Source organism: Balaenoptera acutorostrata, chromosome 20 (assembly GCF_949987535.1).
Source record: "Balaenoptera acutorostrata chromosome 20, mBalAcu1.1, whole genome shotgun sequence".
NCBI lineage: Eukaryota > Metazoa > Chordata > Mammalia > Artiodactyla > Balaenopteridae > Balaenoptera > Balaenoptera acutorostrata.
The window spans coordinates 43,186,948-43,207,570 of NC_080083.1; the positions used below are offsets into that span (position 1 = coordinate 43,186,948).

General features: G+C 52.2%; 1 protein-coding gene across 1 annotated transcript; it reads left to right on the forward strand.

The window, feature by feature from the left end:
* The first annotated feature begins 10,646 nt into the window (after positions 1-10,646).
* On the forward strand, positions 10,647-14,225 carry LOC103016140 (keratin, type I cuticular Ha6). The gene is made up of 7 exons (XM_007177615.2): positions 10,647-11,105; positions 11,829-11,911; positions 12,172-12,328; positions 12,890-13,051; positions 13,153-13,278; positions 13,447-13,667; positions 14,054-14,225. The coding sequence occupies exons 1-7, from the start codon at positions 10,647-10,649 to the stop codon at positions 14,223-14,225; spliced, it is 1,380 nt and encodes a 459-aa protein (XP_007177677.2).
* Positions 14,226-20,623: the final 6,398 nt, after the last annotated feature.

Here is a 20,623-nt window from a genome sequence, read left to right on the forward strand (position 1 = left end):
TAGTAGGCCAGAGGGTAGGGGGGTTCTGCCACTCTTGCCAATTGCCCTTTCCCTGCCCCTTCCTCATTTCCCCTTCCCCTCCCGCCACCCCCGTCCACATAGTCGCTGCCCTCATTCATCCTCCTCCTCCTCCTCCACCCCAAGCCTGTCTGGGCACTGGGCAGTTGGTTTAGTCCACAGCGGTCGCTCAGAGGTGACCCGCCCAGCGTGCTAAGCCAGGGGAAAGGTGTCTCTGTCCACTCATCCCAGATCCCACCCCCACTGAGGAACGAGGTGCGGCTCAGTTCTCGTCCACGTGCCCAGAGCTGTGCTAGGAGCTCAGACGTCAGAGAGAAAGAGGACATGACCTCCATTCCCAAACCCGCTTCCTTTTTTTGTTAATCTATTTCATCAGCAGCTGTTAATTGAGTGCACCGCGTATCAGACGCTATATTGGATCCTGGAGAGAAAGCGATGTGCAAAAACGCAGCCTCTTTCTTTAGGGGGTTCACAGACTGGCGGGCGGTAGGAGGTGACACCCGCAACAATAAATTATTGCTACCTTCAAAGCTCAGTTCAGGGTTCACCTTCTGCCACAGACCTCTGCTCTTTCCCCACCACTCCCACCCTCCCCGGTCCGTCCCCAAGGCCCCCTGTACTGATGGCCATCATGGCCATTATTGGAGGGCAGGGCGCGGTGGCCACAGGCTCTGGAGACACGTTATCCTGGCGTGCGTCCCATCTCTGCCACTGATTCCATCTGTAACCCTGGCCAAGCCACTTAACCCTGTGGGCGCACTTTCCTACCTGTTAAGTACCACCTCCCTCGGAAGTTATGAAAGTCAAATGTTTAGAACAGTCCAGGCTCGTAGTAAGCGCCCAGTAAACTAAGCTCTGTTGTCCTCTTTCCTTCAGGGCAGGGATGGATTTGTCCTCATCACCATCCTCCTAACTAGGCTGTTACAGGAGCTCAGTAAATGTGTTGGATGGAGGGATGAGAGCTGACAAGGAAGACAAGCTCTGGGCAATGAAAGAGGTAGGCAAGCACACTGTCCTGCAGGCATGAGGGAGGGGACTGGGCTGGAGAAGGCCCTGAGAGCTGAGCCCCAGGGCTGGTGCAAGGCCCTCCCAGGCCTTTCCGGGCTTGGAGCAGCCCCTCTTCCCGAGACCCAGGCCAAGGCTGCGTAGGGAACAGCCCCCTCCTTTTCTGAGCCAGTGCTGGGGGGCTTGGTGGTGTGTGGGGTTAATCGCCCACGTGGAGTAGCGAAATGAGCTGCACCCTGGGCCTGGTAGGGGCTCTGGCCTGGGACCCTTTCACCCAGACCCCGGGGAGGATACCGAGAAGCTGCGCTGCATCCGAGGGTCTGTGTGGCCCTATCAGGAATCCCGAGGAAGCCTGGAGGGGACCCTGGGGTGGGGGGGGTGGTGGCTGTTTCTGTCAAAGCCAATCCGGGAGCCTTCCTGAGCTGCACAGGGGTGGTGACCTCAGGGCTCTGGTCTGAGATGTGGGAGAGGCTTGGGGGAGGGGAGGGCAATCTGCTCTTTCTATCCAGGACTCATTTCATCCCCTCAGTCATCTGCATGGGGTGACCATTCAAGGGAGGGCAGCTTCATCAGTCCTGCTTGGTCAATACTGCCCCTCCCTTGGGTTGGCCAGGTGCCCACGTGCCCCACCCCTCCCCCAGGCTCAACACCCCTGCTTCCCAGGGCTGTGAGGAACGGCCCTGTCCGCGGAGGCTGACTAACCTCTATGTCACTGGTTGCCAGCGAACACAGTTAATGCAAAAGATGCCAAAATAGAGGGGATGCTAATAAAGGGGAAAGTCACGTGTCCAGCATTTGTCTAGGGCTCTTTTTTATTCTTTATTTCATTTCATCTTTACAACAACCCCGAGTTGGCACTGTTGCACCCATTTTACACATCTGAAGATCGAGGCTCAGACTGGTTGAGAGACCTGCCCAGCAGGAGAGCTGGGATCCACATTCCAACGTGCTTTCCAAGACTGTGGCTGGCCCTCTATCAAAGCCAAAGTTTCAGCTCTGGAATCTGTGGCAGAAGTGGGCTCTCACTTAAGCCCCAATGCTTAGGGGACAAAGGCATCAGTGTGGAATGTGCCCATAGCATCCCCGTGCCTCAGAGCTTGGGATGGAGGTGCCTCCCCACGGCAGTGCTGCACGAAGGTGGCTGATTGCTGTGTGACTCCTGGCTGCACAGTCAGCCTCTTCCTCACCCCCAGCACGAGGCGCCTCCCTCTCCCAAAGGCTCCGCCCTGGGTGGATGGACCAGCGCACCTCTGCTTTCCCTAATGGGGTTGTGCGTCCTGCCTGGGCCCTGCAGGGGGTAGGCTCACTCCAGAAAGCATGTCAGTGCCACTTTAGCCACTTGCTGTGACATGGAGTGGAGGGACGGTCCCGACATGAGACCCTGTCCAGTCCCCAGCCTTGAGTGGGGCAGCTGGGCAGCAGGCCATGGCTAAGGGCAGAGCTGCAGCCCCGAGACCCCTTGGGTGCCTGTTGTCCCTCTGTTTTGGGGAGCAGCCTCGAGGGTCCACAGAAGACCCTGAGTATGATGAGGGTGCCTGGGGCTTCCTAGTAAGGGGAATCTCGCTTGAGGGAAGAGGAGGAAGAGATGTCACAGGAGGGCTGTGGTCCATGGGGTGTGATGACGCACTGTCCCAGCTTCCGCATGTCCGTGGCTGTGCCCTTCTTCCCTGGCGGCCTGGGACAGAGCATCTCGGGGTGGCTGGGACCTGCCCCCTGTTGGATGGTGTTCCTGGAGCTGTTGGGGGCTGGAGAGGAGCAGGGTATGCAGGCGGCATCCTCCTGAGCAGCTTGTCCTGGGGGGCTCTCCAAGAGCTGAGCACATCAGACTCTCCGTCCTGCTGCAGTGCTCGGGAGGGACCAGGTGGGTGGGCACCTGTTGGAGGGGGTGGGGATTTGAGGGAGTTGGCAAGGAGCTGGTATTCACTCTTCTGGCCCATTTTTATGAACAGCCATAATAACTCTGTGGCTTCTTTCATCCGAGGATCTCAGATGAGTTTGAAAGTAGAACCCCCAGTATAAATCCTGGTTAATTACTGCCTGGAGCCCATAGTCTGTTTTGCAGACAAACTGTCATTAGCAGGAAGAGAGTGAGGTCGACTGCACCCCAGTCCCTGGAAATGCAGACGATGGAATCCAATCAAACAGGGTGTTTGGGGAACTCGTTTTGTGGTCCAGTTAAGTGGTACCTGAATCAAGGGGACACGGGAGACTGAAGCACCAGCTGAAGGGCCAGCTTCTGTGCGTCTCCCACAAACCACAGGTTCTCTAAGGACATCAGGGAGAGCAGTGACAGCTCTGGAATTCTCTGTAAAAGCCGGGTGGGGGGAGTTAGGAACTGAGTGGATCTGAGTAGGAGGCCCTGGCCTCTTCCAGACATACAGGAGCGGTGAGCCAGTGCAGTTGTGCAGGAAGAGCTGGCCTGTGGGCGAGACAGAAGTGGCCCTAGGATGCAGAAGGCAGAGCTTGGTGTGAGAGAACTGGAGAGGTATGGCTTAAGATTGGGGTCAGGGCAGCTCTCTGGGCCACCCCAATGGCAAGAACAGTTTGGGGCAGAATCCTGCAGCCCTGGACAATTGCCAAAACCATACCCCAGGGCGAGAGAAAGTACCTTTATATCTTGGGAGAGATGGGGGTTCCAGGGTGATTCTGAGCCTGGTAAAGGGGGAGTATTGAGGCCTAATTAGAGTCAGGTCCTGGCCCAGTGGGGCTTCAGGACCATCCACGGAGCGGCACATTGAGGAGCTGGATGTTGAGGAGCCTGGCAGAGCCCTAGAGTCTTGGGAGAAGCCAAGGACCGCGGTCACCTCGCTGCTCTCCTGAGGCCCCTAGCACTGGCTCTGGGCCCTGTAGAGCGGCAGCCAGGGAGTGGGGAAGACCTCCATGGTCAATTAGTGTGTGCACTCAGACTGCCCTGAGGCTGGTGAGGCCTGGCGACAGCAGGGGGTAGGCGGAAGTTGGGGGCACAGGCCGGGGGACCAGGAAATGGAGCCAAGAGGGACTTGCCAAATCTTGCCGAGGAAGGACTGAGTCACCCCGCTGAAGGCAGCTGCTGTAGGGGTGGAATGTCACTGAGGTGGCCAGGAGAGAGAAAGGACACCTTAGCACTCTTCTGAATCCTGCTCACCGGGCCTGTGAGGGCAAAAATGGCAGCCACTGAGATTGGGGTACAAAGGACGGAAAGTCACGATTTTCCAAGGGAAGCCCATTATACCTGTTCCTGAGACCAGCCAGTCATGGTGACAAGTCACAGCGGAAGGAGGGAAGGAACAGCTGTGTCATGTTTGGCCGAAGTTCTCAAACAGTGATACTTCCTTAGTGAGGATTACCAGAGAAAATGCAGGACGCCTAGTTAAATTGCAGTTGCAAATACACACGAATACGTTTTTAGTATAAATATGTCCCAGATGTTGCGTGTATTCTTATCTGCTAAATCTGGCAACCCTACCCTCAGCAGGTTTGCAAACCGCCCTGAGTTTTCCACCATCAAAACCAAATAAGCAAGACCTTTCTCTGATTCTTTGGACAAATTAAATTGGTGGCTCGAAATGCCATAATTGAAGATTTTTTTTTCCCCTACCATAATGCTTCCTTCAACTTTGCGGACCTGTTCCTGCCTGTCTGTACTGAAATCTAACATCAGCTGGCAGGAGATCTGGCAGGAGTTTTGATGTGGTTATTTGACACAGAGTATGTAGTAACCCTGTTGTTCAGGGAGGGGCTGGGAATCCTGAGTGCTTTGTTGCTCGAACAAATTCTTTGTTACAAGGAAAAAGCACCCGTGTTGAGGGGAATGAGATCAGTGTGGGTCTCCCTTTTTCTGGGTGGGTTCTGGGCCGGAGTCTAAAAAGGTTAAGACACAGACGGGGTCAGCACTTCTTAGATGCCTCTTACGGTGGGAAATTTGTAGGACTTGCGCGTGTGAATGCCGAAGATGGGATAGGGAGCAGGAGAAAACCAGGAAGATGAAGCCTACGCCAGCAGGACACTCTAAGAGAGGCAGTCACTGGGCTTTTTGAATGGTCTCATTCCCCTTGCTGCCCAGTCGTAGGGGATCTGGCTGCCCCATGGTCCACTGTCTGCTTCTGCCACTGCCACTGGGGCACTGTAGGTGCTGACACATTCTGACCACAGATCAGAGGAGCAGGGCTCCTTGGGCACACTGTGACAGGCGGTGCCTGAAGCCTTCTGCATCGAAGGGACAGCTCAGAGCTGGGTAGAAGAGACTCAGGCTTGACTTCCTGGGTCTCTGCCCAAGGGGAACCTTGGCTTTCAAATGGAAACTCATTTGAGGGTGGAGACCTATTTTTACCAGAGAAGAAGCCACACACTCAGCCACTGACTTTGAACTTGGTGGCTTTCCAAGGTGGGCTTGGGGAAAGCAAGAGTGTTTTCTGTTCCTGCAGCAGCAACCTCCCTCTTCGCCCTGCTCCCCAAGCTGAGGTCATGGTGGTCAGAGAGCATCCTGTCAGCTCTGTAGCCCCCAAGCCAGCACCTGTGTCTGCAATAGGTGGGGTCAGGGAGCTTTTAGGAGCTTCTACAGTAAAGAGGCCAGAGAGACCTGGATACAGTCTAGGGCCACTGCAGTTCTGGACACAGTCCCAGCTACAACCTCTTTGAGCAGCTGTCTTTCCTTGTACAGCTGGGTTAGGCCTCCGAATCAGCATCCCATGAAACCTGGGTGAGCAGTTTGTGCCCTGGAAATAGCATTCAGCTGGGGCTCAGACTACATGGGTTGTAAGAAGATTTTCATTTTTTTTTGGCTGCACCATGCGGCTTGCGAGATCTCAGTTTCCCAACCAGGGACTGAACCCGGGCCACAGCAGTGAAAACCTGGAATCCTAACCACTAGGTCACCAGGGATCTCCCTTAAGAAGAGTTTTGATCTCTTAAATCTGAGAAGTGAGTTCCTGTTTATCAAGCACGTTTCAACTTAGTTGTCACAATCCTGTGAATACGGCATTATGAGCTCCACTCACCTTTTGGGAAAACGGAGGCTTGAAGAAACTAAGGAGCTTGAACCAAGGTCTGGCTGAGTCCAGGCCCAGGGGCCCTGCTGTCCTGCCCGATACTTTCTAAGCCCTTCTTCTGCAAAGCCAAGTCTTAGTTGGCTCAGTTGGCCAGAGATATCATTTCAGCCTGGACATGCGGGGATGACTGACTAATGTCCTGGTGACACTGCACCTCCAAATGGGCCCTCCTAGGGACCAGCCTTGGGAGGTGGACTCATGTTGCCTCTGCCTATGGAGGGAGGCTGGGAGGAAGCCGAACCATTGCGTTTTCCTGGTGTGCAGGTGTTGGAGGATGTCAGAGGATGGCGGGAAGGATAAGTGCCCACCGAACTGAGAAGGCATCTTGAGACCAAAAAGCGAGGCAGGCAGCTCCATCCAATCAGTGGGATCAGTTTATTACTCACAGGGTGGGATGGGGCTGACAGCGATCTGGAAGCATCTGCAGCTGTACTCCGCACCACCGAGGCACCATGGGGACAACTTTAGAGTTAACTTAGGCTATGGGGATAGGAGCTTGGAGACAGGACGTGCATTCCTGAGTCAAGATTTATGAATGGGTAACTAGTCTCACGGATGCCGGGAATATGTCATGGAAGGTTTTCATCATTGTTTGGGGACTAACAGCACAGAGGTCACCCGGTCCTAATGATTATTAGACAATATCTATTAGCTACAAAGTCCTTGATGACAGAGAGGTGATTTACTGCCCAGTACAGTCCTGGGTAGGGTCAGCAGAAGGAGAGGAGGAGCTGTAAGGGCCCAAGATGGCGCTATGCTAACAGCCATACAGTAGACCTGGAGGCAAAGGGAGACTGAGGTCCACGCGGACTGCAAAGAAGAGAAAACCCAACCGTGTCACAGGCTGAACCTCCATAACTCCACTTTGTCCTGTGGTCAGTGACAGTGGCTGATGGTGAAGGAGTCACAGACATGTCCAGGTGACTCCTGGCCGGCTGCACGGGAAACACTTGGGCCTTAAATCCTATGTCTGAGATGCAAGGGCCTTGGGCTCACCCTGTCCAGACCCTTCCTGTTCAGACTGGGGCTCTGGGGCCCAGAGTGGTTGAGGCTCAAACAGAGCATGGCAGAGGTCGGCCTGGAGTCCAGGCCCCCTGACACTTAGCCCAGTGTATTTTTTTTTTTTTAACATTTTAAAATTTATTTATTTTTGGCTGTGTTGGGTTTTAGTTTCTGTGCGAGGGCTTTCCCTAGTTGTGGCGAGCGGGGGCCACTCTTCATCGCGGTGCACGGGCCTCTCACTGTCGTGGCCTCTGTTGTTGCGGAGCACAGGCTCCAGACGTGCAGGCTCAGTAGTTGTGGCGCACGGGCTTAGTTGCTCCGCGGCATGTGGGATCTTCCCAGACCAGGGCTCGAACCCGTGTGCCCTGCATTGGCAGGCAGATTCTCAACCACTGCGCCACCAGGGAAGCCCAGCCCAGTGTATTTTTGATTCATGTTAGAAAGGATGGATGGTCTCAGAATAGGACCTTATTTTGAAATAAAACCTGATGCCTGGGTACCCCTGATGTACTTAACACTGAGTAGGTGGATTTTCTCCAGGGCCACCATGGGTGTGGGGGGGGGGTGGGCTGAGTTGCCTCGGGAGGTGAGCAGCCCTATGAGTCCTGGGTTCTCTCCTCTGATACAGGAAGAGCATGTGTTCCTCTCGGGCCTCAGTTCATCCCTTGATGGTCCAGGCTTCTGAGGTGAAAGAGAGCAGAGGAATTCCTCCCATGAGGCCCCCCTACCACACTTCCCTCCAAGAGGTGGCCTTGCAGTCTACACCATGGAGAAAAGCAGGGGACCAAGGGCGACCGAAAGACCTTCTGGCCAGCTTGTCACTCGCTCCAGAAGAGGTACGTGCTTCTCTTCACAACCTTGGAGACACCTGTCTGGACTCCGGCCCGCAGTGGCCCTCTGGATGTACGTACTGAGTGACGGGACACAGCTGAAGCAGCAGACACCTGTTCACTCCATTGCCCTGAGGGAAACTTAGAACCAGCTTCAGATACAGATTGCACAAGGGGAGGGATTAAAAAAAAAAAGAAAGAAAATGAGAACGTTAACTTCAGATGCCAGCAGCCAGAGACCACAAAGAGAGAAGAGCTGTGTCAGGGGCATAGGAGGTGCTACCCTCAGGACGAGCATGCTGTGTCACAAGTGAGGTGAGTTGGGTCATGGGTGCATTAAGGACTTGCCTGAATGGGCCCTACAGTGACAGCCAGACTCTGCACTAGTTGTCAGAGAAAACAAAGGAGGTGCTTACAGGAGATCTGGCCAGAGCCCCAGCCCCCGTCCTGATGGTCCAGTGGGTCTCAACTGGGGGCAGTTTTGCCGCCCAGGGGACATTTGGCAGCGTCTGGAGACACTTTTGGTTGTCACGCCTGGGGGAAGAGGTTGCTACTGGCATCCGGCGGTAAAGTTCAGGGATGCTGCAGACACGTCACGATGCACAGGGCGCCCCCGCGCTGGGAATTACGTAGTCTGCGATGTCCACAGGGCCGAGGTTGAGAGACCTCGAGACAGCCCCGTCCTAGGCCCTGCAGGGAGAGCAGGGAGGATGGGCAGCCATAAGGAACCATTGCTGAGGCAGTGGAGCTCTGGAGGCCTGATGCCCCTGCAGTCCCTCCTAGGAGGGGCCGCACGGCGTGTGCACCCCGGGGAGCCCATCGGGTGGCTCTCGGGCATCCTGTTGAGGTGTCCACTGAACTGGGCGAGGTGTGTGCACCACAGCCAACCCTCCTGAGTAATTTCAGAGAGAAGCTTATAATGTGTTTTAAGAGGTTGGTAAATTACAACCTCAGAAGCACATAAATGCTTCTGTAAACGCCAGCCTTGCTGCGTGTGTCTGTGTGGGGGAAGAGTAAGCAGGTTGTTCAAGCCTTGGGAAAACCCACTTTGAGGGTGGAAGACTGAATTTACCTTTGGTCCTTAAGTCTCAGGCTCTCCTCCTGGCTCGCTTAACTCTCTGGCAGTGTGTCATCCGTTCCTCCCTTCCTTGTCCAAAGGGTCTGCTGCATTGACTGTTTCTGTAACCTGTTTAGGCACCCGTGGGGTGTCCAGGGTCCTGGTTTTACCCTCTTAGGTTCAGGAAATTGGGGGTCACAAAGGAAACTTCCCTCCAAAGCAGCCACGACCCTTTGCCAGCCACAGCCATAAACCATCATCAAAGACTGTCCTCTGAGCCCAACCAACTTTTCTACGGCACCCGATGGGTTTTAAAACACTTTTACTTCTGGCCTGGTTTGACTCTCCTCGTATCCGTGTGAAGCAGGCAGGGCAGACTGATGCTCTGTACTGTCCCAGTGAGGACCCTGAGGATGCCTGGGAGGAAATGATGTGCTCAGCGTCACAGGGCAGATCATCAGCAGAGCCAGGGTTTGAACCTAGGTCTCCTGTCCCGAAATTCTGGGTGCCTGCACTTGACCTTGGTTGTATGGGGGAAGCAGTGGGACAAGGGCATGGGATTTGGGGTCCGAGATCCCTGGTTTCAGATCCAAGATCTGTTACTCACTGCCTGTTCATCTCAAGCAAGCTTTCCCTCCCTCTTTCTTTCTTTATTTTTCTCCCTCCCCCCCTCCCTTCTTTCTTTCTCTCTCTCTCTTCCTTCCTTCCCCTCCTCCCTCCCTCCCTCCCTCCTTTCTTCCTCTTTCTTTCTCTCTTTCTTTCTTTCTTTCTTTTTCTTTCTTTCTTTCTCTTTCTTTCCTTCCTTCTTTCTTTCTTTCTTTCTTTCTTTCTCTTTCTTTCTCTCTCTCTCTCTTTCTCTCTCTCTCTTTCTTCCTTCCTTCCTTCCTTCCTTCCCTTCCTTCCTTCCTTCCTTCCTTCCTTCCTTCCTTCTTTCTTTCTTTCTTTCTCTTTTTCTCTCTCTCTTTCTCTCTCTTTCTTCCTTCCTTCCTTCCTTCTTTCTTTCTCTTTCTTTCTTTCTTTCTTTCTTTCTTTCTTTCTTTCTTTCTTTCTTTCTTTCTCTCTTTCTCTCTCTCTCTCTCTCTCTCTCTCTCTCTCTCTCTCTCTCTCTCTTCTCTCTTTCTTTCACTTCTTTCTACCATTCTCACCTTCACTCTCCACACTGGTAAAATGGAAATAATATTGAACACCTCTCAGGATTGTTGTGAGGTGTGAATGAAATAACTACGAGCCTGGCACATGATGAGTGCTCCATGAATTTTAGTTCCCTTTGCTCCCTTCTTACCATCCCAGTGGCCCAGGCAGAGGTGAGCAGCTATGAGGGGGGGGGGTTGGGGTAGTGGACAGAGGTGACAAATAACTGGTTCCTCGGGGAAATCATGCAGAGAGGGCAGGTACCAAATGTCATTTGTGAGGTCACTCCTGATTCATGGGATCTGGTGCAAGAACTTTGAGGAGGCAATAAAATTCATATTCTGCTAGCAAATGACAACAGCTGAGAGTCCTGACTTAGCAAACTAATTTTTTTTTTCTTTTTATAAGGCAAGGAATTTGGATGGGTAGCAAAAAATCACATTCTAATGAGACTAATTTCCTGGAATAGGAATAACATGGCAACACCCCACGGAAAGTGTATATAAATGCCCCAGAGAGGCCATGAGACTCAGAACCTGAGCTCCTTGCTAAGCTGCAAACTTCTCTGCTAGCATCATGGCCAGCCAGCTCTGCTCTCCGATCTTCTCCTCTGGGTCCATCAAAGGCCTCTGTGGTACCACAGGTGGCGTCTCTCGGGTGTCCTGTGTCCGCTCTGTGGGCTCCTGCAGAGTCTCTGGCCTTTCTGGTGTTGGGGGGTCAGCCTCCTCTGTCAGGCTGGGCCTCTCCGGCCTTGGGAGCTGCTTGCCTCGTTCCTGCCTGTCCTCTGGGTACCACTCCTCCTGCTTTACCGGGAGCGGGGGCTGGTCCTGCGAGGGCTCCTTCAATGGCAACGAGAAGGAGACCATGCAGTTCCTGAACGACCGGCTGGCCAGCTACCTGGAGAAGGTGCGCCAGCTGGAGCGGGAGAACGCGGAGCTGGAGAGCCGCATCCGGGAGCGGAGCCAGCAACAAGACCCCCTTGTGTGCCCCAACTACCAGTCCTACTTCCGGACCATCGAGGAGCTCCAGCAGAAGGTAACTGGGACCTGGCCCCTCTCCAGCCCAGCAGCCCAAACCCTGGGAGGGGTCTGTCTTGTCCCACTACAGATGGGACTGTAGCTCTTAGGGGATTCTCTCTCCTATCAGGGCCAGCTTTTCTCTCTAGGGTCTTGGTTTCTTGGGGGGACCCAGACCTCTCTGCTGCTTGTAACCTCCCCTCCAATCCAGCCATTTCTCCAGCCAGCCATTCCTCCCCTCCCTCCGCTGTCTCAGCTATAGATAGAGCAGTCGCATGCACCAAGCCCCTACTGGACACAAGCCCTGGGGCTGACAGCTTCCCATCCTTTCGCTTGTTTATTCCTCATCTTATAGAGATGGATATTACTGGATCCATCTAACAGATGCGGAAGTTGAATTTTAGGGAGGTTCAGCAACTTGCCCAAGATCCCATAGCCTGTTGGTGTTGGATGCAGAACCTGAATCCAGGTCGGCCTGGTTCTCTCCACTCGCCTCTCCACTCACCCACTGGGCCACTTTGGGGCTGCGGATGTCAGGACTGATGGCCACTGACATCCCTGTGATGCCCCTCCCGGGACTGATTCTCCTTCTACACCTGGGCTCAGAATGTTCAGGGCTGGAAATGCCAAAGGTGCTGGTGGTACTTAGAAGCATGGCATCCGAAAGATGGGCTGTCCCCTCCCCACCTGTCCCCACACTGCTGGGCCTTCCCCAGCTCATGGGACACCCCCTGTTCCCCAGATCCTGCTGACCAAGGCTGACAATGCCAGGCTGGTCCTGCAAATTGACAATGCTAAGCTGGCTGCTGACGACTTCCGAACCAAGTGAGTGGCCTGATCTAGGAAGGTTTCTGTGCTGCTCCCTTGCCTCTGTCCCCCGCCTCTGAGAGCTGGTGAGTGGGAGTGAGGCCCGATGGAGCTGTAGGTGGGAAATGTGCAATCGATCCTGGATCCCTTTCGGGTCAAGGGAAAGGACCACAGTGATGCTGACCCCAAATCAGCCACTGCAGCTGGTCAGCAGGGCAGTGGGCCCTGCCTGTGCATGGCTGCTTTGCTGCAGACTCGGCAGGGTTCTGTGCGTGCAGGTACGAGACGGAGCTGGGCATGCGGCAGCTGGTGGAGGCTGACACCAATGGACTGCGCCGGATCCTGGACGAACTGGCTCTGTGCAAGGCCGACCTGGAGATGCAGGTGGAGTCCCTGAAGGAGGAGCTGATGTGCCTCAAGAAGAACCACGAGGAGGTGAGGTTGATGCCACGCACCCTCTCGATGTTTCCCATCCAGCAGGGAGCCACTGCTGACCCTTGGGTGTAACAACTATGACAGCCACCTCCACAGTAACCCCAGCTGACATTTACTGATGGCCCACTGTGTGCCAGGAACTATACGAAGCACTTTGCATTTCATTCTCACTTCATGTCAACCTCACAATCATCCCAGGAGGTATATACTATTACAAGCTCCATTTTACAGATGAGAAAACTGAGGCACAGAGAGGTTAAGTCACTAGCCTAATGTCACACAGATCCCAGACTCCTGCCCATGACACTAAATCTCCATTTGGAGGGTAGTGCCTGATAATGATTCTATTTGCCTGGTGTTTGCATCGTCTCACTTTACTCTCCCAAATCCTCTGAGGAGGCAGGTAGAGGTGCACAAGGAGGCTGAAGCTCAGAGAGCTTAAGTATCCTGTTTAATGTCACACAGCTGGCAACTGAAGGAGGAGGGTTTTTAGCCAGGTCAGTCGAACCCTCATCCAGCATCTTTTTCACAGCCTTATGCCATCTTGCCTCCTCTCTGCAGGAAGTCAACACACTTCGATGCCAACTTGGGGACCGGCTGAATGTGGAGGTGGATGCCGCCCCCCCAGTGGATCTCAACAAGATCCTGGATGAGATGAGATGCCAGTATGAGGCCCTGGTGGAAAATAACCGCAGAGACGTGGAGGCCTGGTTCAACACCCAGGTGGGGCCGGGCCAGCCCAGGACAAGCTTCAGGGGAGGGGTCACCCTTGACAGTAGCTTCACTTGCTCTGACCATGTTCTGGGTCCTCTCATGCTTTTCAGACTGACGAGCTGAACCAGCAAGTGGTGTCCAGCTCGGAGCAGCTGCAGTGCTGCCAGACAGAGATCATTGAGCTGAGACGCACGGTCAATGCCCTGGAAATCGAGCTGCAGGCCCAGCACAGCATGGTGAGTGGCCCCGGCCTGAGTGGCTGGCCAAGCTCGTGGCAGGCACCCTGATCCACCAGCCTCAGGTTATCACGGGGTGTGATCACAAATGGTACCCAGATACCCAGGGCTGTGGGTCTCTGGGTGGGATTCCCTCCTGTTGGGAGTGCTTCCTCTTTCCCATTGCAGCGGAATTCCCTGGAATCCACCCTGGCGGAGACCGAGGCCCGCTACAGCTCCCAGCTGGCTCAGATACAGGGCCTGATCGGCAACGTGGAGGCTCAGCTGTCCGAGATCCGCTGTGACCTGGAGCGGCAGAGCCAGGAGTACCAGGTCCTCCTGGACGTCAAGGCCCGCCTGGAGTCGGAGATCACCACCTACCGCTGCCTGCTGGAGGGAGAAGACTGCAAGTGAGTGGGTTCTGGAGGTCCCGGCTTGTGGAAAGGGCTCACCTGGGCCCAACCCTCAGTGCCGCGGTGAGCGCGTCAGTCCTAGAGTGGTTATTGCACAGATGAAGGGAGATTGATCAAAGCATCTTCAGAGAGAGTCCTTCCAGCCCTGGGCTTTGGGCTTTTGCAGGGGGACAAGTCGGCCCCATTCATGGTACTTCTCCAACCATTGTTTTTGGCTGGGACTTTCTGGTCTTCATCCCTGCAGCCCTTGGGGATTTCAGAGGGACTGTCTGAGCCATTTGTCATTGTCACCCACCCGTCTCACTTGACCCCTGTTTACATTTAACGCGAATGTCAGTCCAATGGCCGATGCCAAACACCCTGATATGATCTCGTTTCCTCAGGCTGCCTACCCACCCTTGTGCCATGGAATGCAAGCCTGCAGTTAGAGTTCCTTACATCTCAAGTGTGCCCTGCGCCCCGGCCCCCCAGCTCAGCACCCAGATCCGTACCATCAAGGAGGAGATCAGAGACGGGAAAGTCATTTCCAGCAGGGAGCACGTGCAGCCGCTGTAACCAGCTGCCCGGCTCAAGGGGCAGGCCCTGGCCCACAGGAAGGAGGATACCCCCCTGGGTCCCAGCTCTAAAAGACCCCCCCCCCTTCCCTAGAGGCACTCCCCGCTCAGCAGATTTTTCTACCAAAAATATTTCTTGGATTGTGTTTCTGACTTTTACTGCTTCTATGCCGTGTAAAGCTAGGTTTCCCTGGAAATTTACCCAATAAAGTGTGTTCTCTTGGCAAAGCAAACTTGCCTCTGTCGATCTTCTGTGGTTAGTTACTGGGGGTATTTGATCTGGGCTTGCTGCGAAGGTGTGGATTTTGGTTTCAGGTCTGTCTCCTCTGGCTCTGAGTGGTAGGACGTGACAGAATGATTCAAAATATTTCATAACAGGGATACCTGAGGGCCTGGTCCATGAGAACAGACGCTGACCTAATCCGATGGCTGCTGGCCATAACTTACAGGCTTGGCTCTGCCCATGGGGACCACCTGGGGCGGCCGCAGGAGAGGCAAAGGCTCCCAAGCCGTCCTCCTAGGTAGCCCTGCCTGGTCTGGTGGTTCTCTCTTCCCTTCAGTTTCTCCTCCCTTGTCCAGCTCCTGTCACCTCGCTGGCCACCTCCAGGCCTGGCACTGTGGGCATTTTAGGAGTGGTGGTGCCACCCAGAGAGGCAAACGCCAAGCAGCCAGCCTAGGCCAACCGCTCCAGGGAGGGGAGTTGTGTGAGCTGGGAGATGCAGGTGGGAAGGCTGGGTGAACCCAAGTCCCGAACACTGGACACAGGGCTGAAGTGAAGGGCGGCAGGGACAGTGAAGTGGGGAAGGGGGAGGGGACAGCCAGACCTCACTGTGGAGCAGAGTTCAGAGTGCCCCAGATTCCACTGGCTGAGCCATGCTCATCTGGGCATGGCTCAGCCTGGACGCCCCTCTGATCAGAGAAGCATGGGCTGTGAGAAGTCTGAGGGCCCCATGCCTCCTTTGTCCCCCTGCCTCATTCTTCAGTTGAGAATATAGGCCCAGAGAGGGCAGTGACTTGCCCCAGGCCTCACAGTGGTGAGTGGCGGGGACGAGGCCATCGCTCAGCTCTTCTGACTCTAACTCGGGCACCCTTCCCAGCGCACAGATTCTCTGTCTCTGTCTCTCCCCGACCCCCTTCCCTCTTTTCTCTACCTCTGGGCTCTTAACTTGAGTCCAAGACCCGCGGGAAAGACCTGGTTCTGTCTGTGTCACCAGGTAGTTGGTGCTAAACAGGAATCTTCAACCTGCTTGACAAGCCAGAGGTGCAGCGAACACATCTTGGACCTTAGGGGAAGAAGCGCTCGGGCGAGCTGGAGCAGCTGGTGCTGAGTCTGGCTGTGCACCCTAACCACGTCACGTGACCTCTCTGGTCCAGCTGGTGCATCTGTAAAATGGGGCTGGGGGAGGCTCCAATGTGTGCACAGTGCCCGGAAGTGGTAGCTATGAGCGCTGGTATTAAATGAAGCGTCGCTGGGCGGAGAGTGGGGAATGGGAAGGCCCAGCTCTTTGCTTGGTTACACGGCAGGACGCTGTCGGGGCCAACACTGCCCGCCAGCCGCACCCTCAGAGCTGAACCCAAAGGGCTCAACCTCAGACCTGCTTGGCTTTGGGGCAAGAGGCCGGGCAGCAGGGCCAGTCCACGTGGTCTCAGCCCTGCCCTGCCGCTCTCTGTGCTCCGCACTCCTGCTCTGGGGTCTGAGGTCTGCAACTCCGTTTCTGGCAGAGGTTCAGACGAGAGGTGGGCGGCCGGGCATGCGCAGAGCGCACCACACCCCAGTGCGCTGCTCCACAGAAATAGGCAGGGGTTGGGCAGTGGGTTGAGCCTCTCTTCTGGCCACCGCTCCAGCTGCCTGCCTCCTGCGTGGAAACAGCAGACAGATGGTGCCGGCTTGTGACCTGACAATCACGCTGTCAACTCCTCGAACCACGCAGCGTGTTCCCTGTTTACGTGCATTCTACAGTGTGCAGAGTGCATGCACAGCCTCATCCCATGCATTCAAACAGCCTGTGTGTGGTAGGTGCTTTATTTATGCAGCTTTCTCTACCTTTTTATCCAGTTGTTCAGAGCATCTGCGTTGGTTAAGGAAACCCTGCTCTTTTTTTTTTTTTTTAACATCTTTATTGGAGTATAATTGCTTTACAATGTTGTGTTAGTTTCTGCTGTATAACAAAGTGAATCAGCTATATGCACGCGTACATCCCCATATCCCCTCCCTCTTGCATCTCCCTCGCACCCTCCCTATCCCACCCCTCTAGGTGGTCACAAAGCACCGAGCTGATCTCCCTGTGCTATACAGCTGCTTCTCACTAGCTAACCATTTCACATTTGGTAGTGTATATATGTCAATGTCACTCTCTCACTTCGACCCAGCTTACACTTCCCCCTCCCTGTGTCCTCACGTCCATTCTCTACGTCTGTGTCTTTATTCCTGTCCTGCCCGTAGGTTCATCAGAAACATTTTTTTTTCTTAGATTCCATATATATGTGTTAGCATACGGTATTTGTTTATCTCTTTCTGATTTACTTCACTCTGTATGACAGACTCTAGGTCCATCCACCTCACAACAAATAACTCAATCTCGTTTCTTTTTATGGCTGAGTAATATTCCATTGTATATATGTGCCACATCTTCTTTATCCATTCATCTGTCGATGGACACTGAGGTTGCTTCCATGTCCTGTCTATTGTAAATAGAGTGGCAATGAGCATTGTGGTACATGACTCTTTTTGAATTAAAGTTTTCTCAGGGTATATGCCCAGTAGTGGGATTGCTGGGTCATATGGTAGTTCTATTTTTAGTTTTTTAAGGAACCTCCATACTGTTCTCCATAGTGGCTGTATCAATTTACATTCCCACCAACAGTGCAGGAGGGTTCCCTTTTCTCCACACCCTCTCCAGCATTTATTGTTTGTAGATTTTTTTGATGATGGCCCTTCTGACTGGTGTGGGGTGATACCTCTTGTAGTTTTGATTTGCATTTCTCTAATGATTAGTGATGTTGAGCATCTTTTCATGTGTTTGTGGGCACTCTGTATATCTTCTTTGGAGAAATGTCTATTTAGGTCTTCTGCTCATTTTTGGATTGGGTTGTTAGTTTCTTTGATATTAAGCTGCATGAGCTGCCTGTATATTTTGGAGATTAATCCTTTGTCAGTTGCTTTGTTTGCAAATATTTTCTCCCATTCTGAGGGTTGTCTTTTCGTCTTCTTTATGGTTTCCTTTGCTGTGCAAAAGCTTTTAAGTTTCATTAGGTCCCATTTGTTTCTTTTTGTTTTTATTTCCATTTCTCTAGGAGGTGGGTCAAAAAGGATCTTGCTGTGATTTATGTCATAGAATGTTCTGCCTATGTTTTCCTCCAAGAGTTTGATAGTGTCTGACCTTACATTTAGGTCTTTAATCCATTTTGAGTTTATTTTTGTGTATGGTGTTAGGGAGTGTTCTAATTTCACTCTTTTACATGTAGCTGTCCAGTTTTCCCAGCACCACTTACTGACGAGGCTGTCTTTTCTCCATTGTATATTCTTGCCTCCTTTACCAAAAATAAGGTGACCATATGTGCATGGGTTTATCTCTGGGCTTTCTATCCTGTTCCATTGATCTATATTTCTGTTTTTTTGTGCCAGTACCATACTGTCTTGATCACTGTAGCTTTGTAGTATAGTCTGAAGTCACAGAGACTGATTCTTTCAGTTCTGTTTTTCTTTCTCAAGATTGCTTTGGCTATTCAGGGTCTTTTGTGTTTCCATACAAATTGTGCAATTTTTTGTTCTAGTTTTGTGAAAAATGCCATTGTTAGTTTGATAGGGATTGCACTGTATCTGTAGACTGTTTTGGGTAGTATAGTCATTTTCACGATGTTGATTCTTCCACTCCAAGAACACGGTACATCTCTCCATCTGTTTGTATCATCTTTAATTTCTTTCATCAGTGTCTTATAGTTTTCTGCATACAGGTCTTTTTTTTTTTTTAAACATCTTTATTGGAGTATAATTGCTTTACAATGGTGTGTTAGTTTCTGCTTTATAACAAAGTGAACCAGTTATACATATACATATGTCCCCATATCTCTTCCCTCTTGCGTCTCCCTTCCTCCCACCCTCCCTATCCCACCCTGCTAGGTGGTCACAAAGCACCAACCTGATCTCCCTGTGTTATGCGGCTGCTTCCCACTAGCTATCTATTTTATGTTTGGTACTGTATATATGTCCATGCCACTCTCTCACTTTGCCTTAGCTTACCCTTCCCCCTCCCCGTATCCTCAAGTCCATTCTCTAGTAGGTCTGCATCTTTATATCCGTCTTGCCCCTAGGTTCTTCTGACCATTTTTTTTCTTTTTTTTTTTTTTAGATTCCATATATATGTGTTAGCATATGGTATTTGTTTTTCTCTTTCTGAGTTATTTCACTCTGTATGACAGTCTCTAGGTCCATCCACCTCACTACAAATAACTCAGTTTCATTCCTTTTTATGGCTGAGTAATATTCCACTGTATATATGTGCCACATCTTCTTTATCCATTCATCTGTTGATGGACACTTAGGTTGCTTCCATGTCCTGGCTATTGTAAATAGAGCTGCAATGAACATTTCAAGTTCTGTACATTTTTAAAAGACATAATGCTACTGAATACTTAATAGACTACAGCACAGTGTAGACATAACTTTTATATGCACTGGGAAACCTAAAAATTTGTGTGACTCGCTTTAGTGCAATATTTGCTTGATTGCCACGGTCTGGAACTGAACCTGCAATATCTCCAAGGTATAATTATATCTTATATTTTTAGGGTAAGGATTAAAATGGGCAATTTAATGCCAAGCATCCAGCACAGTACCTGGTACTAGTACACATTCAAAAAGTGCTGGCGGTGATTCTGAAGGCTGTTCTGATGAGTCTCATTCCATGTGGTTGGTATTTGCATCACCCATCCTTCTGTTCTCTCTAAACAGTTAATACAGACAAAACAACTGGAATTTATGGTTATTGCAGGAAATCAAACTGAGAGATGATTTAATCTAACCCTTTCAATTTGCAGGAGGGAACTGAAGCCCAGAGAGGTAGAGTGACTTTCCCAAGGTCACACAGCTAGTTAGAAGGTAGCATCTCTTTTTTGACTTTTCTTAAGCAACACATTTCAGGGAATAGGGCTGTGTGGCATTTTTCCTTCCATGCCCCTTCACCAAGTCTTCTAGAAATATATGAAAAATAAGAAAAGTACTTATACTTCAATATTATATCGAGAAGATGCGTAAATAAAAAGTGGCTATATAACACACCCATATTAAACATGAAGTGTGTGAGCCCACAAATATTACAGGCAGGACTAAAAACCACTGGTCTCACCTGCTGCTTTCTTAGGAAGTGCCCAAGGGCTTCTAGAATCAGAGACACTTGCTCCTGGTCTCCTGGCTTTGCTCATCCCAGGGCTGCAGTGTCACTTCTCAAGGGAGCTGATTCACTCTGCTCCTGTCTCTGGGGTCCCAGGGTGAGCTCCCCCATTGCAGAAAGTGAGGGCAGAGCCAGTTCCAGCTTGTTCAACAAACAATAATCGAACTCTCTGTACGTGGAGCAGTGAGAAACGAAGGGGAGGATCCAGAGATGGTCCAGATAGAGCGTCTGCTCACAGAGGTGTCCATGACATTGACTTCCTTCCCCAAGATTGGGGTCCTCACCTCTCTCTTTCTCAGTAGCATCCAGCTGAAAGGAAGTCCCTGATTCTTAGGCTGTGCTGAGTTTGTTCTCTCCTCCCTAATATTATTTTCTTCCCCTGGGAGGAAGATTATGCATGTTAATAAGACTCAGAGGCTCTTTTTCTTTCCTCCCTGGATTTACACCACTGCCAGTATCGGTGCAGCTTCTGTCACCCACACATTTCCTCCTTAAGGGGCCGGGCCTCCTCTTCCCACAGGGAATGCTCTCATTAAAAGGAGGGGTCGCTGCCCCACAGAACTGTGGCCTCTCTCAGGGCCAGAGCAGGTGGGGCCGCAGGGGACAATGTCACTGGCAGCACAGGGCCAGGCCTGGCAGCTCCACCCTAGTAATGAGGGCCCGGGCCTGGAGCTGGTCCTTTGAAGATGTATCCTGAAGCTCTCGCCCGGTGATCAATGACGGGAGCCCAGAGTCCTGCCTTAGCCAAGTGACAAGCTTGGCCTCTTTCATGAGGAAAGGAACTCCTTATTGGAAACCAAATGACAAATGAATTAGCAGCTTCCTCTGGGACTGATGATCTTCTAGCATAAGCCCCCTGACTCCAAGGGTATAAAAAGGCCCGAGCAGAATGGGGCTGGCAGACACCGGCAATTCAGGTAGCTGCAGCCTCTCCCACACGACGTCTAATTGCTCCTCAGCCTCCGTCAAGAGCTGCCCCCAGTCCTCCTCTGTCTGCTCCAGCAGCTGC